Genomic DNA, 16,739 nt, shown 5'->3' with positions numbered 1-16,739 from the left:
AGGTTATAGTTTATGGATTAGGAAAGTAGATAGAAGAAACCAGACTTCCATTAATGGCTGCTGGACAAGTTCTTCTATACCTAAGACATGCTTATACTATTCTTGAGTGACCTCTTCTTCTTCTTCTTCTATTTTTGGCAACTATATCATTGATTTAGGTAATTCTGATTCTACGTTCGTGTACTTTTTCTTTGTAGTTCAAACTATAATAGGATATATGGTCTCGTCTTTAGTTCACTTCATTCGTTGCCTGCGTCCCTCCATTTGATCTGATCATGGGGCTTGCTGGTTAGATTCGAATCTATTGAGTCGATGACGACCAGCATTTGCCGATGTCATTATTGTGGCAAGGAACAGGTGGGGATGTATTCTTAAAACTGTCTGAATATAGGATTTGCCCTCAGGGTCGAACCAAAAAATTAAAAGGCAAGGAAGATTTTTTCGGTGACAAGTGTCACAAGACAAGCATGGTTGTTTTTTTTTTTCCTGTGTTTTTATTTTAATTGGTTCTGGGCCAACTATGATTGTAGGTCCAGGTATTTATACTGTTGTTGAGGCTTATGCTATCTATCTATGTTGATTTCTCTCGAACCGTGGTCTCTGAGACGGCGCACGAGTCTCTACTAGAGACGAGCACGATAGTTGTTTTCTTTTGGACAGGGGAGTGGAGTTTATTTTATTTAATTGACTAGGACATGGAATAGAGACTTCTTTCACGTTTTTTACTCCGGCCGATTGTGTTGACCCGTAACTTCCTGGAAACACCTACCTGGCTCGTGTGAAATCCGTGATGCCTGAATCTGGGTTGGTGAATAGTCAACGAGTTAACCCTATCTCTTCTTGTGCACTAATGGGGTGGACGTGCACCAATTTGCAAGTGGGTGTTTTGTAACCAAGGATCCTATTGGTATATTCTCTTGAGGAAATGAAGCACTAAAGATGGCATTAGATACCTCATCTGGAATGGTATTTATAAGCTCTGAAATTGCTTATTGTTTTTTTTTTTTGAAGCCATTAATGGAATTACTAAATGACTGTCTTGTTCTTGTAGAGGGAAGAGGAAGCTCCATCCAAGCTACCAACCGACCATGTTCATAGAAATGAGCCGCTTGCAAGTTTATTGCTACCATAGACCAAATGAGAGGCACCCTCCACGAAATTTAATTAAAATGATTTTGATCTTTCCACATGACGATCGTTCACATGCGGCCCAGCTCCACTTCTCCACTTTCCACGAAAAAAATAAAAATACAAAAAAAATCCCCACGTGTTCGACATGAAATATTTGAAAAATCCTCTCTCTGTGTACTATTTCTACAGAGTTTGAGCTGCCCATCTTGATTCTTGGCACTCTCTCCTCTGTCTATCTTTCTATCGTCACCGGCATCATCAATGGCCTCCACCAGCTCTCTCAAGCCAGTCTCTTCTCTCAAACTCTCTAACCCAAGATCCCAATCTCGCATCCAATCCCAACAACAATTGGGTTTCACTCACTCGCAAGGCTTTGCAATTCAACACCTCAAACTCTCCAAAGCAACTCGTGATCAAGATGATTTCTCAACAAAAAGAAGCTCCAGGGACTTCACCACCAGAGCTTTCTTCTTCAACAAGAAGCCTAGGTCCCCTCCAGTATCTCCAAAACCAAGTAAGTTAAACTACTTAAACAATATAATTCGCTTTAAAAATAATGATCTTGTTTATATTACTTGATTGATGAAGTGATTTTCTCTTTTTTAGCTAAAGTTCAAGAGCTGAATGTGTATGAAATCAACGAGCGAGACAGAGGCAGCCCAGCCTTTTTAAAACTGAGTCAAAAACCCCAAAACTCTCTCGGTGACCTTGTGCCTTTCTCCAACAAGCTTTACTCTGGAGACTTACAGAAACGGCTAGGCATAACTTCTGGTCTCTGTGTACTAATCCAAAATGTGCCAGAAAAGAAAGGTGATAGATATGAGGCAACATACAGCTTCTACTTTGGTGATTATGGTCACATATCAGTACAAGGAGCATACCTGACCTATGAGGATACCTACCTAGCTGTGACTGGTGGTTCTGGGATCTTTGAGGGTGTCTATGGACAGGTCAAGTTGCAGCAACTTGTGTTTCCTTTCAAGTTGTTTTACACTTTCTATTTGAAGGGAATACCTGATTTGCCAGCTGAACTTCTGGGACAGCCAGTCACCCCATCGCCAAGTGTGGAACCGGCTCCTGCTGCTAAGGCCACGGAACCTCGTGGGATTATCCAAAACTTCACTAATTGATCCATTTTGTTTATTTTTTAGCTAAATTTCTTTTTGCCATTTTCTTTCCAGTCAATGTTTGTTTCTCGCCGGAGAAATTAAGTCTCAATGATGTATCTGGGGGGGCGGTGTTTGTTTTTGTAGTGTTGCAGTTATTTTAAATTAATATCTTTTTTATATTATTATAATGAATTAATATTAAAAAAAATTATTTTAATATATTAACAATCAAAATAAAAAAAAAAATAAGTAAAGAAAACAAATAACCTTCAAATAGCACGCATTAGGTACTTGCTACACACATTGATGTCATCAGGTCTAATGCACATAATGGCTTGCAATCCGGGACCAATCAGGGGGTGATAGTGGTGGCCTCGCCACCGGTAGAGAATAGAGATTGCGGTGTGCCAGATACAAAGCAGTTATCTATCCGATAAATATTAATTAAATTATGCTCCTTAATCTTATATTTTGCACAATTAAGCTTAAATTAAAACCTAATTACATGTTTGTTTGGTTGTGAGGGCCTAATTGAAAGTTAAAGGACTGAAGTGAAACACACATGTAATATAGGTGATTCTTTAAAATTTTCTTGGAAAATTCATTTTCATCCCTATCTTTTAAAGCTATTAGGTAACCGATCCTTATAATTTTTAAAATGATATTTTAATATAAAACTTTATTTTTTATAATTTTTAATCTATTTTTAGTGAAAGAGAATGACGAGGTCATTAAATTCTAACTTAGAAAAAAAAAATTGTTGTTATTGAAGATTTAAATTATCAAAACAATTAATTTTTATGTAAAAAATTTATCGTTTGATACACAAAGCTATGACTAATAATAATTAATTATCTAGGTGGTGGCTCAATAGTAAGAATTTGGGATTAAGGAGTTTACTCTTTCTATGGTCTCAGGTTCGAACCCTGTGGTTGCTCATATAATGGCCACTAGAGACTTACATGGTCGTTAATTTCAGGGCCCGTGAGATTAGTCAAGGTGTGCGCAAGTTAGCCCAGACATCTATGTTAATCTACTAATAATAATAATAATAATAATAGTAGTAGTAGTAGTAGTAGTAGGATGTTTATAGATTTTGATAGGTTTATAATTGTAGCCATTTTATAAGAACCTCTAATAGCAAGTTTATTAATCACTACCCTCCTCCTTTAATCAATAAAGACAGGAAGAGAGATGAGTCCGAAAGAAATGAATACTTTTTCATTCCTTTCTTCCTTTTTATAATGAAGCATCATCCTCGTCGTTACTTTATGAACCATCAATGTGTCTTTTCTCACCTCTCGCTCTCTGCCAAGCCTTCTTGATGCCTCAACTCTCTAAGGGACAACAAAAGAAAGTTAACATTCGAACATGATTTTGCATATTTTCTCCCCCAATATATTAAATACATAATTAAGATAATTGTTTAAAATACCCACAACACCAACCCACCCGGGAGAATAAAAAAGGATAATATAAAAAAACCCGACAACAACCAAAAAATCAAAACAAAAATAAGAGTAGAAAAATAAAAAGGGTAGGAAAAAAATCACAAAAGCAGCTAAAAATGATAGAGAATTTAAATCAAACCACTATTAAAATCCATTATATAAATAGATGAAAAGATTTTATCTACATGATTTAAAAAAAAAATTAAATTAAATAAATAAATATTAATAACACACCAATCAATAGAAGTTTTGTGCACACGAACTTGATCAAATAATAGTAATTTTTTTTTTGGAATGGAACAGGATTCGCGCCTGTATTAAGCTTGGGTCAAGAGAGTGTTTGGGAATACAATGAAAACTACATTCCTAAAAATTTTGATTTTTTTCGTTTGTTTAAAACGAATTTTTTTTATGTTTTTTAATTGTTTTGATGTACTAATACCAAAAATAATTTTAAAAAAATAAAAAAAATTATTTTAATATATTTCTAAACAGAAAATATTTTAAACACCCATCATTACTACTATTTCAAACAGGCCTTAATCGAGCGGTACTGTTCAGCCTATGTTATGCATGTGGGTGCTCTATTTATTCATTTATTCATGTTATCTTTGATTTTTTTTTTTTCACTTGACTTGCATTTTTTTTTTCCTTTCAATATCTCGCATGAAAAGATAAAGATAAAATAAAACTCAGAATCTATAATCTACTTGTAGAGAAGAGATAGGAATGTTAAGTTAATAAATTAAATACAACCTACAAGCTTTATAAACCAATTATAAGAATGCTCTTAATATGTCCTTTGGAAAAATGTCATCAAACTGTGCTTGGAAATCATAGCATTTCCGTCAAATAAACAGTAATAGTCCTAATTTTGGGCCACTTCGTCTTGACACTCAATTTAGATTTATTTACTGTTATCAACATTTGTTTTTTATATAAAAGATTCGGTGGCGCTGGCGGTCGGTCCATTATTAATACTATTACTGTTGATGTTGATAAAAAGGAAGGATTGCAAGAAACTCATCTCGAGTCGCTGGCAGACCATGTCAAGGTCGACATCCTCCCTTGTGATTGTTTATATTTTTTTTCTTGAGAGCATTACTAAAATACGTCAAGGTCAAGCAATAACTGGGCCATCCTCAAGAATCATGGGCTATTCGTTACCAACGGGCCCAACACATCCATCCAGGCTTCAAGAGATGGGCTACAAGAACTTGTGATCCAAGGATCGTCAAAGATTTGAGGCTCATGACGAGCAACCAGTGTTCTGCAATAACTTGAAACGAAGCACGAAGAAATGTTACCGTAATTTCTTGATTTAGATTGCAGGCGAATCAGTTGAAAAGGGAAACTGGAAAGCTGGAGAACTTTTGAAAAGTTCCTTTAGCGCACCACTATAAAATCTCGGTTACTTTCCTCAACCATATCGTCGGGTTGGCAAGCAAACCGTTTATTTATTGAGGAGATTGCAGGACGATGAGATGCACTTGCTCTTTCACACGTAAAATAATTTGCTTTCTGTCACAAGCACTCTGGAATTAGGAGGATCATCTACTGCTTCAACCACCAGCACCACTACTAATTTGTTTGGTTCTTCATCTTCTTTCCTTAATGCAAGCTCTACTCCAATCTTCTGATCTACTGGATTTTCTTTCCCAAAAACCACTCCAGCTTCAACGCCAACTATTGTTAGTACCACTGCTATCGCATCCACATCAACCCCTTCAACCAAATTCTTTTTCGTTTGGGACGCAGTCATCAGCACCTTCACAACCTTCATTATATGGTAATGCAGCTTCTTCTTCATCAGCGAAATCCACAACTGTATCGCCGTTGTTTTCCACACTAACTAATACACATGCTTCTGCTCCAGCTAGTGGTGCTACTGCAGTTACTTCTACCGGTACTAGCAATACTACTTCGGGGTTGAGTGCTGCTGCTGTTTCTACTGGCTCTGCATTGTTTTCGTTTTCGGATTTTGCTTCTGCTACAACTAGTGTGATGACTTCTTCAGGGACTGCTACTTGTTCGTTTACTGGATTTTCATTGTCCAGTATATCCCCGGCTTCTACTTCAAAATCGCAAACTCAACCAGTTGATAGTTCTGCGCCTTTAATCAGTGTCCCTGCTTCAGCTGTTACACTTACAACAACCTCCAGTACGACTGCTTAGTCGATGTAAGATGAGTATGGTGGTGATGATATCAATGTGAGGAGTATGGAGATCAAGTAGGCATTGTAGATCCTGGTGGGGATGACTTTGAAGATCCAAATGAGCATGCTGAGGGAAGTACTGATATTTTAATATACACAATGCCCTTCTATTCCTGTGATATTTCTCATACTTGTGGACCGAGCCTGCTATTTGTTGTGAAACTGATTTTGCTCGAATGCATGGCTTTAATTATGAACTGTGTCCATGGGGCAAACATCCAGTGGAAATCAACCAGTGGAAAATATTCAGGAGAGAGCACTAAAGCTACTGGATCAATACAGGAAGAAATTAACTCTGTACCGGACTAATACTCTCCTTGTTCCTCTTGGTGATGATTTCTGTTACATCAGTATTGATGAAGCAGAGGCTCAGTTTCAGAATTACCGAATGTTATTTGATTACGTCAACTCTAATCCGAGTTTAAATGCAGGGGCACAATTTGGTACTTTGGATGAGTACTTCCGAACTCCTCGTGGAAAGTCTGACGGGATAAATTATTCTCTTCCTGTAGAGGTTGGCTCTGATCAGATTGGGGGTTTTCCATCTTTATCAGGTGACTTCTTTACTTATGCTGATAGGCAACAGGACTATTGGAGTGGCTATTACATCTCAAGGCCTTTCTTTAAGGCTGTTGATCGGGTACTAGAGCAAAGACAACGTGCTGTCGAGATAATGATGGCTTCGTGGCATACTTATTGCCAGAGAGCACAACGTGAAAAATTGGCCACAGGCTTTGCCTACAAGATGACTACTGCAATGGGGAATTTAGTTCTTTCCAACATCAGGACGGCGTAACTGGCACTGCTAAGTATCATGTTGTTTGGGACTATGGAACTCGAATGCAGAATTGTTTACAGGGCTTGCAAATTTTCATGTCCAAAGCTATTGAAGTACTTCTTGGTATTCGCCATGATAAATCTGACCATAACCCATCCCAGTTTGAGTCAGAACAGGTGAGGTCTAAATATGATGTCCCAACCAGTGTTTAAGGCAATCAATGCCCGTGAAGGAACCTCACAATATGTTGAGTTTTCTAATCCCTTGGAGCAAAGTAGAGAAGAAATTGCGATGCTTATTGTTAACATGCCAGATGTTACTATTCTGGATTCAAACTGGACTTGTGTTCGAAGCCAAGCGTCCTCTGAATAGCAGCACGATAAAAGCAAAACTTTTACTGGAAGGCATAGTGTCCTCTGGAAAGCTTCTGTTCCTGCCATGGGGTTGCAAACATATTATGTTGCTAATGGCTTTGTGAGATGTGAAAAGGCAAAACCAGCAAGACTAGAATACTTCCCGATGTCCAATGTATCTTCTTGCCCTGCTCCACATGACTGCTCCAGAAATGAAGGTGGCGTGGATGAAATTCAAAATCAACATCAAACTCTCAACTTTGATATCAAGCATGGTCTGCTGCGGAAAATAACTCAAAAAGATGGATGGTTAGAGATCAGGCTTGACTGTCGTTTGTCAAGAGATGATGGACATGGTCTTGGGCAAGGAGGGATGGATAATAATCGCCCAATGAATGCGATCTTTCACATTCTTTTTGAGTTTAACATTTTTTCCACTTTAGATCTTGTTTCCAATCCTCTTCCCTTCAGCCCTTCTTTTCTCCCACACTGTTCCCTTGAATTATCCATTGCAAGAGGCACCGATCGCTTCTTTTCTCTTTTGTTTCCTTGATCTTTCACATTTCAGGTGAGGGCAAAAAAAATCTATCCCAAGTCCTACCTAGAACATCTCGACCAATAAGCCAGAAAATATCAAACTGAACTTCTATGGGTGCACGGAGTTCATTTCATTTGCTAAAAGAAAAGACCTGTAGGCTGTAGCTAGTACTTGTATAAACATCACACGGACCTATCTGTATCTGAAATTGATGAGCTAGTCAATTATGGAGAGAAATAATTTCCATGATTTCCTAAAAAGCATCGGAGCCTTGAAGAAGAAGAAACCATGTACTCGTACATAATGAATTAGCCATAATGAATTAGCCATCTTTATCTTGTTTCTTAAAAGAAAAAATCATGGTAGCCTGGTGAATCTTTCACCGTCGTCCTCCCTTTTTAAATTCACTTCCTTTTCCTTGTTCTTTTTAATAAATTCAAATTTAATTTTATGTGTTTTTGGATCTGATTTTGTTTTCCTTTTCTTTTGGTTTCATCTCCGGTTTTGTTTCATTTCAATGGAAGTTTTTATATTTTATCTTTCTATTTAAAAAAATATAGCATTCTTTATCAATTATGGTGAAATGGGTCCTAGGACTTCTTGTAAAAATCAGTTTCTAATTTATTTTTTGTTTACCATTAATTAAAAATATTTTTCAGTTAAACAAAAATTAAACTCGATTTTCAAAAATGTGTTTTTTTTATTAATTTGTTTGCTGGAAAGTAGTTTATGTGAAAAGTGATTATTTTTTTTATGTTTGAAAGTATCATAGAAAATAAGTTGGAAAATATTTTCTAATATTTAGTTATGTCATAAAAAAATGAGTTAGAAAATAATTTATCAATGTTTTAATTTTTTTTTCAAGTTTATTAAAAGCATGATAACCAAATCTAACATATGAAAAAGTTGAAAGAGGATGGAATTAAAAAAATTTTATTTTTATAAATTATTTTAAATAAAATAAATAACAATTAAGAGAATGGAACCGAATATGATTGGTAAAAAAATCAATTAAAAAAAGTTGATATAAAAATCAAATCATATCAAATGCTAAGTGATAAAATTAAAAAAAATCAAAACAAAATATATATCAATTAAAAAATTAAGAATCAAATTTGATAGGATCAGTAAATAACATGATATTTTTAAATTTTTTATAACTTCTAAAAAGTGCATTCCATTCAAAATAAAAGGAAAATATTTTTTTTAAAATCACATCAATTTTTCTCTGATTAGAGAGTATTTTTTATTAACCAACTTTTTTAATGATAAACAAATATTAAAAAGTAGTTTCTAAAAAATCACTTTCCATGAAAAAAAACGAGGTAATTTGAGAGGAATACACTTTTCAGAAGTTGTGAAAAAATAAAAAAATTATCATGTTATTTGTTGATTATATTAAATTTAGTCATTAATTTTTTTATTGCTATATATTTTGTTTTGATTTTGTTTTTCAATTTCATCCATTAGAATTTGACTTAATTTTGTTTTTATATCAATTTTGTTTCTTAATTTTTTTAATTGTTATTTATTTTTCTCTTATTATTTTTTTATCTATCACTTTTGGTTCTTATTTTTTTTATCATTACTTATTCTATTTAAAATAATTTAGGAAATTAGAAAAAATTTTCAATTTTATCTTTTTTTCAACTTTTTTATATATTAGATTTGGTACATATTTTTTATATTATTATTTTTAATTAAAATAATTTATAAAATTAATTTTTTTTTATTTTATTATTCTTTAACTTTTTAATTTAAAATAATTTATGAAATTAAATCACGCGCCTGAATAGCGAGTAAGGGAATTAATGATTAGGAAAGGCACAAAAACAAGGAAAGAGTGGAGGAGGTGGGGAGGGAATGGGACGTGGGAATTGGGGTTTGGCCGCCCTTACAAGGCGTGAAAAGCCAGCCACGTTGACAAGAAGGATCACGTACTCTGCATTATCTTCAGACCTAATCACACGCCGCATCGTCAGTGCGTATTCACGCTCAGGTTCAACTCACAAGATCTCTGTTTCTCCTTAGTGTGCGTTTGACTTCTTGGTAACGGTCTGAGAAAAATATATAAAACAATTGTAATTTTTTTAATCAATATCTCAAAATATAATTTTTAGTGATAACGACATGCGGTGAATAAGGTTTAAATAGATACCTTTGGTATATTCCATGGGTATAAGCAATAGCTTCAACGAAAATAAAAACAAAATCCATGTCAAGATCCTACCTATTTATCGTAACAAAAACTAAAAAGAACTCATTGTTTTCCAGTGTACATACTCATATTTTATCATGAATTTCTATAGTAAATTATTGTTTTGCCCTTGACAATTCAACTCTTAGAGTATTTTTCACGGGACACATTTGCTATTACAAAATTAAATAGGGATATATGAATCTTTTAATCTTTGATCTACATGATATAATATCTAAAACACCATCATAAGTTTAATTTTCTTAACAATAAGAGTAGGGATGTTTTTGGTATTTACTTTTTCTTGACACAATATAGTTATTGAAGTGCCCTTGGAGTCAAATAATCTATAAATAAGATTAAAAGTTTTGGTTGTCTTTTTATTATGTTTTTTCTGTTAATATTGTATGGGGTCAGAAACAATTTGATATTTGTATAAATTAAATTAAAAAATAAAAAGTTGTTGGCGTATGTGGTGTCTTTCGATGGTCGAACACCACATTTTAGGGCATCATTTGATACGTCTTGCCACCTCTTTCATTGTGGTTTAACGCGTGTAGCAGCCCCACACACTATGGAGCTTCAATAATATTTTTTTTCTCTCCTTTTTCTCTCTCTCTTTAACCTTAAAAAATATACAGTTCTTGCAAAAAATCAGTTGAGTGAGTGTGTTATTTATAAAGTTTATCATATTTGGTCTTTATTTTTTTAATTGTATCAAGTTTCTTTTTTTTTAACTTGATCATTTGAAATTTATTTTTTATATCAAATTTGTCCTTCTATTTTATGATGTTTCAGGTTTAACCTTTGATGTTTTGATTTCTAATTTAGATTCTTGGCTCTTTTATTAAATTTTAGTTTCTTTATCAATTTCATCCTTGAATCCATGATCTTAATTTTTATTTTTTTTCATAGTTGGTCCTCATTATCTTGATTTTTATTTTTGTTTTGGATTCTTTTGTGAATTTATTTTTTCTTTTCTATTTTACCCTTCAATTCAATATTTTATGATAATATTTAAGGTTTGACCTCAATATTTTGATTTCTAATTTTGATTCTTAGCCCTTTTATCAAAAATTAATTTATTTTTAATTTCATCCTTAGATCCATACTTTTATTTTTTTATGAATTTGGTCCTCATTCTCTTGATTTTTATTTTTTATTTTGGATTTATTTGTTAATTTAATGCTTTTTTTTCAAATTTGCTATTTAATTCAAAATTTTAGTTTGTCCCCTCAATTTTTTTTTCAAATGAGGTCCTCATTCTCTTAGTTGCTATTTTTTTATCCTTGATTTTTTTATTTCACCATTCGACATTTGATTTATTGGATTTGGTCTCCTTGATTTTTCTCATTGTCTCTATACTCTACCCAATAGTTAATCCGGGACAACTATCGAGTCAAGTGGGTTGACCCAAGTTAATCTAAATCAATCAAATCTTTTTATTTTGTAAAAAAAATCAAAATGATATCATTTTGAAAAAAAAAATAAACAACGAGTTTTGACCCTATTTTAACTGGATTTGCCTCGGATTAACCAAAACATAGATCAGGCCAGGTGTTGACCGTTTTACACTAAATCAATTATCTCTCGGTTTCTTTAGAAACACTAAGCAACACTTAAACATTGTTTTTTTTACGTTGTAAGAAAATCAGTTCGACTTGCGGTGAAATGCGAACCAATTATCTAGTGATAGATAGAAGGATGATTACAAACAATATTGGACAGTTCTCTAATTGACCTAGTGTTTTCAAAGCAAGCAATAAAAATTAATGCTATTTATTTTTTGAAATTTTAAAAAATATTAAAACTAACATATAATTTTAGTAAAATTAGAAAGTAAAAAATAATTATTTGAATTTCAGGGACAGTGAGGGTGAGAACAAGGAAAAGACAAGTATTTTAATCTTATTTGAAGATAATGATGTTTTTTTTTTAAATAACATAACCCAGTAAAAATCTTGAGAGTAATATAGGTTGAAAAAATATTTGAAAAATAATACAGTTATAACACAACCATGTTTCTAAATATTGTTTTTATACATAAATGCTATTCTCAATAATAGTTGTATAGTCATGTTTCAAAATATATGTTTTTTACAAATTAATTAACATAAACAAAAATTAACTCAAAATTTTATGAAGTTGTAATGGTGAAAAGATGAAATTGAAGATTTAATGGCAAAAAAAGAGAGAGATATGGTGATTTGACAGTCGAGAGAAATAGAAAAGAAAAAAAGAATAGATCACCAGGAATATATTGACATTTTGTTTTTGACACACCTTGTACTGTTAGAAAAATCTCAACGAAACGATTCTAATCATATCTTGGAAGACCATAAAAAAAATCATAATTAATCATAAATTAACCCTGAAAAAAATCATAATCAATTTTAAATTTATTTGGTTCTTTCAATGTGTGATTAAAATCATTTCATTGAAATTTTTTTAATGGTATTGAATGTGTCAAAAATAAAGTATAGTGAATTTTTTTTTTCTCTCATGCCATATCAGTTTATCTTTTTTTTTTCTTGTTTATTGGATATTAAATTTTATTTTTTTTGTTATTGAATATTTATAAAATTTTAAATTGGTTAAATATATATATATATATATATATATAATATTTGAACGAGGCAATGTTTTTTAAATATACAACTCGCCCAGATAATGGAAGGACAAAACGCTGACATCATTGCCAGCCCACAACGGAGAGACGAAAATGGAATCAGGCCCTCGAATATTCAACCCCGTACCTTCTTCTTTCTCTCTCTAAACAAGGATACACCGCACATCCAAGATTCGTGTCTGTATGCGACGCCCCGACTTCGATCTCATGCCTTCGTAACCAAGCCATGCTTTTGCTTTTCTCCTCTCCCCTCTCCTTCTCTCTGACTACAACCATAGTTTCTGAGGCTAATCCCTTGTTATTTATCTTATTCTTTTACAGGTCTCACCAGTATTCCCCCCCCCCCTCTCTCTCTCAGTACAAGCTAGCTAGCTAGCTTTACTGTGTGTGTATATATTACACAAGTAGTATTTTTTTTTGCTTGGTTGTCAAGTTTATTCCATCTTGTGATTCTACTTAGATCCCATATTCTTCTTGTGTTTTCGGATCTATCTATGCTTTCTAACCAGATCGACCCACCTGTGCTTCTACTTATAATCTATCTTCGCTTCTTCTACTACCATCACCACCAAGAATAATATAAAGAAGTCAAAAAGGAACTACTACCTCTTCTCGAGACTGGAGAGTTAGTTATTTGAACAAAAAAGAATGGATTTTGCTGAGAAAATACAAAGGTGTGGTGAATATGTAGAAGCTTTAGAAGAAGAAAGACGCAAGATTCAAGTCTTTGAACGCGAGCTTCCTTTGTGTTTAGAGCTTGTTACTCAAGGTTTTGTGCCTTTTTTTAAGAAAAAATCTTGGACCATTTTTTTTGGCGAGCTAAAGAAAGATTGAATTTTTTGAAGTTTGTGTGTTTGTTGCAGCGATTGAGGCATGTAAGAGGGAGTTATCAGGGACAACTACGGAGTATAACATGCATGGACAATCAGAATGCTCTGAGCAGACATCAAGTGAAGGGCCGGTTTTAGAGGAATTTATTCCTATCAAGAGAACTCACTCTTATGATAAAAATGATAATGAAAATGACGATCATCAAGAGCAGCAATCACATAATAATAGTAAGAGAAACAAGACTAGCATCAGCAGCGGTAACAATGATCACAAGAAGAAATCTGATTGGCTTAGATCTGTCCAGTTGTGGAATCACTCCCCGGATCCACCACAAAAACAGGTACTGTAATGGCCAACCCTTGCGTGGGTTAATGAGAAAATTGAGACAAAAAAACAATGGTTTTTACTTTGCGTGTTTGATTCTTGCAGGATCTGCCAAGAAAGGCAGCGGTGACAGAAGTGATAAGAAATGGGGCTGGAGGTGCATTTCAGCCCTTCCACAGGGAGAAAAGTATAGGGAAGACAAGTAATCAGGCAATTGCTAAAGCACCAACTTCAGTGCCCGCTTCCACAACAAGTTCAACAGCGGTTGTTGCGACAGGAGGGACTGGTGGTGGAAGCAATAAAAAGGAAGACATAGATGGGGGAAATCAAAGAAAGCAAAGAAGGTGTTGGTCACCTGAGCTGCATAGAAGGTTCTTACATGCTCTTCGACAGCTTGGTGGTTCACATGGTGAGTTAGTGATTCTTTTTGAGGGGAGGTTATGGTTTTGTTGTGCCATTGCTGTGAATTGAATTTGTGTTGATATGTGGTTGTGATTTAATGTAATGCAGCTGCAACACCAAAGCAAATTAGGGAGCTAATGAAGGTGGATGGACTTACTAATGATGAAGTCAAGAGTCATTTACAGGTTGGTATCTATGATTATACATACGCTGTTATTCATAAAATTTATCTTCAATTAGGAAAATGGAATATGGTTATCAAAATCCACCAGGTTGATAATTTGAACCCGCATTGCTTGGAAAAAAGTTGAAGCTGGGTAGAAAGCTTGCTTGAATGCCAGTGGAAAAATTAGTGAACATGTAGCTGGGTTCGTAGACAGGATTGTCTACTATTTGCTTAGGAATTCTGAATTTGGAAAAATACAGATCTGGCCTAACGGATTCAAGATAATGATCTTCATGCGCAGAAATAGAATGAAGTATATGCTGGGTTTTTTTTTTATAAAAGGCGAGAATTTTTATTATGCCGGCCATGTAGTGGATGGAAAACCAGCAAAGGAACTAAAAATTTCAGCTGTTTATTTATGTCTTGTATGTGAAATCAAGCAAAGCATTAATCCTGTTTTATGTTTCATTTGTTTCAGAAATACCGTCTGCATACAAGAAGACCAAGCCCTACTATCCACAATAACAGCAATCAACAGGCACCACAATTTGTAGTTGTTGGTGGTATCTGGGTTCCACCACCCGAATATGCAGCAGTGGCTGCCACAACCGCCCCAGCGGAAACTTCCCCTATTTCCGCTGCCAACGGAATCTATGCACCAATAGCTGCAGCACCGCCCACATTCCCTCAAAAGCCACACCATGTACGATATGAGCCCTTGCAATCAGAAGGAGGGGGCAGTCATAGTGAAGGGGGTGCTCATTCTAATAATTCCCCTGCTACATCTTCCTCCACACATACTACAACAACATCCCCAGTGGTTTGACTACCATGCATTGCATAAGAGTGGTTTAGAATTTTTGTAACCAACACTATAGATCAAAGGCTATATGTGAGATAGACATCATTCTGAATCTTCGGGTGCAACTTGTTTTTCTTGTTTTCTGATTTGTTATTTTCTCGTTACCATTTTTTTCTTTGGCGACTCGTCAGCTGAAAAGATGAATAATGATCCATGTACTTTACGACCATTGAGGTTTCCATAAGATTGAAGACAGACAAATAAATTACACTGGTAAGAGATCAGAAGACAATGCAGCAGGCATCAAATGCTTACCGGACACAAATCTATATATTCCTTAACATACGAACTTGTGTTGTTCTGGTACAGGTCATTTATCGTGTATCTAGGACATGAAGCAACTAACGAAAGGTCAATTGCAATATTGGCCCCTGGCTTTCTATTTTTTATTTTTTCGCCACTTTGCTTGCAATCGAATGGTCCTTTTCTTGCAATTCTTTTATTGGAAACGGCTTGATTTCGAAGGAAACATCATTGGAATTCAGGGAAATGCTTGATTAATTTCCAAGCAATGGCCTTCGTCTAACAATATCACCATCAAAACATTGACCAACGGCCATTTAAGCAACAAATTCATTCCTTCCTAGAAAAAAAGAAAAGAAAAAAGAAAAACTTGACTTGTCCAGAAATCTCTATAAAGGAAATAGATAGCTGAAGCCGAAAGTGGTTGGGTTTAAATTGTGTCCCTCACTCTCCGTATATTAACAATCAAAGAGATAATTAAAGATATTTGTTCAATTTTTTTTAATTTTCGGAGATGGAATTTCAGGAAATACCAATAAAAACTAGATGGGCATGTAATAACAATAATATCTCAAATTGCTGTCCATACGCGGATGCCACAGTTCTTTCTCAATTATTACGTACCAAGAAAAATCGGCACTGCCCACATCAGATATCTTTTCGCCCAGCTCTTGATACAATGTGAAAACGAGAGAATGTGATAAGCACCTTTCTGCGTTTAAATAACTTTTACCTTACCATACAAAAGCAGGTGCTAAACAAGCTCAGATATCGAATTGAATGTGTCTACCATACGTAGAGGCCCAACTTTTGATTGTAAAACCGCAATTTTCTTGGAACAAATTTGTAGTCAGCCACATCCGTGACCTTTTCCTTTCAAAAGATTTTGATGGGAGCATCGTTTTTGTAGCCAAAAAATAAAATAAAATAAAATTGAAGACAGTTGAGTTGATATTGGAAGGTTACTAAAAAATCTTAGGTATAAGAAAAGAGTAACCCTAACTTTACTACTAAAGCTAGTGTCTTGGACCCTATCGAAAATTAGTGTATTGGCACAATATTTTGTTCATGGACCGATACGAGGACTGATTCAGGAAATGATTTCTAGCATTACTTGAATGGGGATAGGCACAAGAAATAAAAAATATATATATATATATACAGGAGCGGAAAGTTATGGGGTCGTGAGATGCAAGGATTCGTCAAACCTTACAAAAGACCTTGCTTGCCGAGCTAGCTAGCTAGTGATGTGGATCACAGTGGTATCATTGAATCAATTCTGATGATAAAGCTTAGTCAACGACACTACTTATAAACGCGTTTTTGGTAGTTTCTGCATTGATTGAAGAAAATATTGCATGATGTTGAGCCGATTCTTGGAAACCAGTAACAGGGGGATTCACCAATATAATTGGTGATGGTGATCCATGTGGCATCTTGGACGGGGATATACAATAGCTGTCCTAATGACAACAGGTTACACGGTAAAGATAGCATTCATTACCATGA

At 34.5% G+C, this 16,739-nt stretch overlaps 3 protein-coding genes and 1 pseudogene across 4 annotated transcripts; all 4 read left to right on the top strand.

Annotated features, from left to right (window-relative positions):
- The first annotated feature begins 59 nt into the window (after positions 1 to 59).
- Positions 60 to 2,422, top strand: LOC133705504 (allene oxide cyclase, chloroplastic-like). Its single transcript, XM_062130756.1, has 3 exons — positions 60 to 966; positions 1,052 to 1,645; positions 1,738 to 2,422. The coding sequence occupies exons 2-3, from the start codon at positions 1,393 to 1,395 to the stop codon at positions 2,259 to 2,261; spliced, it is 777 nt and encodes a 258-aa protein (XP_061986740.1). The 5' UTR covers positions 60 to 966; positions 1,052 to 1,392; the 3' UTR covers positions 2,262 to 2,422.
- Positions 2,423 to 5,305: 2,883 nt separating this feature from the next.
- On the top strand, positions 5,306 to 5,866 carry LOC133705272 (uncharacterized). Its single transcript, XM_062130412.1, has one exon. It carries the CDS (start codon positions 5,306 to 5,308, stop codon positions 5,864 to 5,866), a length of 561 nt encoding a protein of 186 aa, XP_061986396.1.
- Positions 5,867 to 6,083: 217 nt separating this feature from the next.
- On the top strand, positions 6,084 to 7,591 carry LOC133705271 (alpha-mannosidase 2-like; annotated as a pseudogene).
- Positions 7,592 to 12,447: 4,856 nt separating this feature from the next.
- Positions 12,448 to 15,156, top strand: LOC133704781 (transcription factor HHO2-like). Of its 2 annotated transcripts, none has more exons than XM_062129752.1 (5): positions 12,448 to 13,171; positions 13,248 to 13,573; positions 13,663 to 13,966; positions 14,068 to 14,144; positions 14,604 to 15,156. In XM_062129752.1, exons 1-5 carry the CDS (start codon positions 13,051 to 13,053, stop codon positions 14,949 to 14,951), a joined length of 1,176 nt encoding a protein of 391 aa, XP_061985736.1. In that variant the 5' UTR covers positions 12,448 to 13,050; the 3' UTR covers positions 14,952 to 15,156. The 2 variants fall into 2 exon arrangements, with proteins under 2 accessions (XP_061985736.1, XP_061985737.1); XM_062129753.1 differs by having other exon boundaries at positions 12,449 to 13,171; positions 13,266 to 13,573.
- The last annotated feature ends 1,583 nt before the right edge of the window (positions 15,157 to 16,739 follow it).

The sequence above is a fragment of the Populus nigra genome, chromosome 10 (genome assembly GCF_951802175.1).
Source record: "Populus nigra chromosome 10, ddPopNigr1.1, whole genome shotgun sequence".
NCBI classification, from domain to species: Eukaryota; Viridiplantae; Streptophyta; class Magnoliopsida; order Malpighiales; family Salicaceae; genus Populus; species Populus nigra.
The sequence above is the reverse complement of the archived record's forward strand: the minus strand, read 5'-3'. Positions and strand labels throughout refer to the sequence as shown.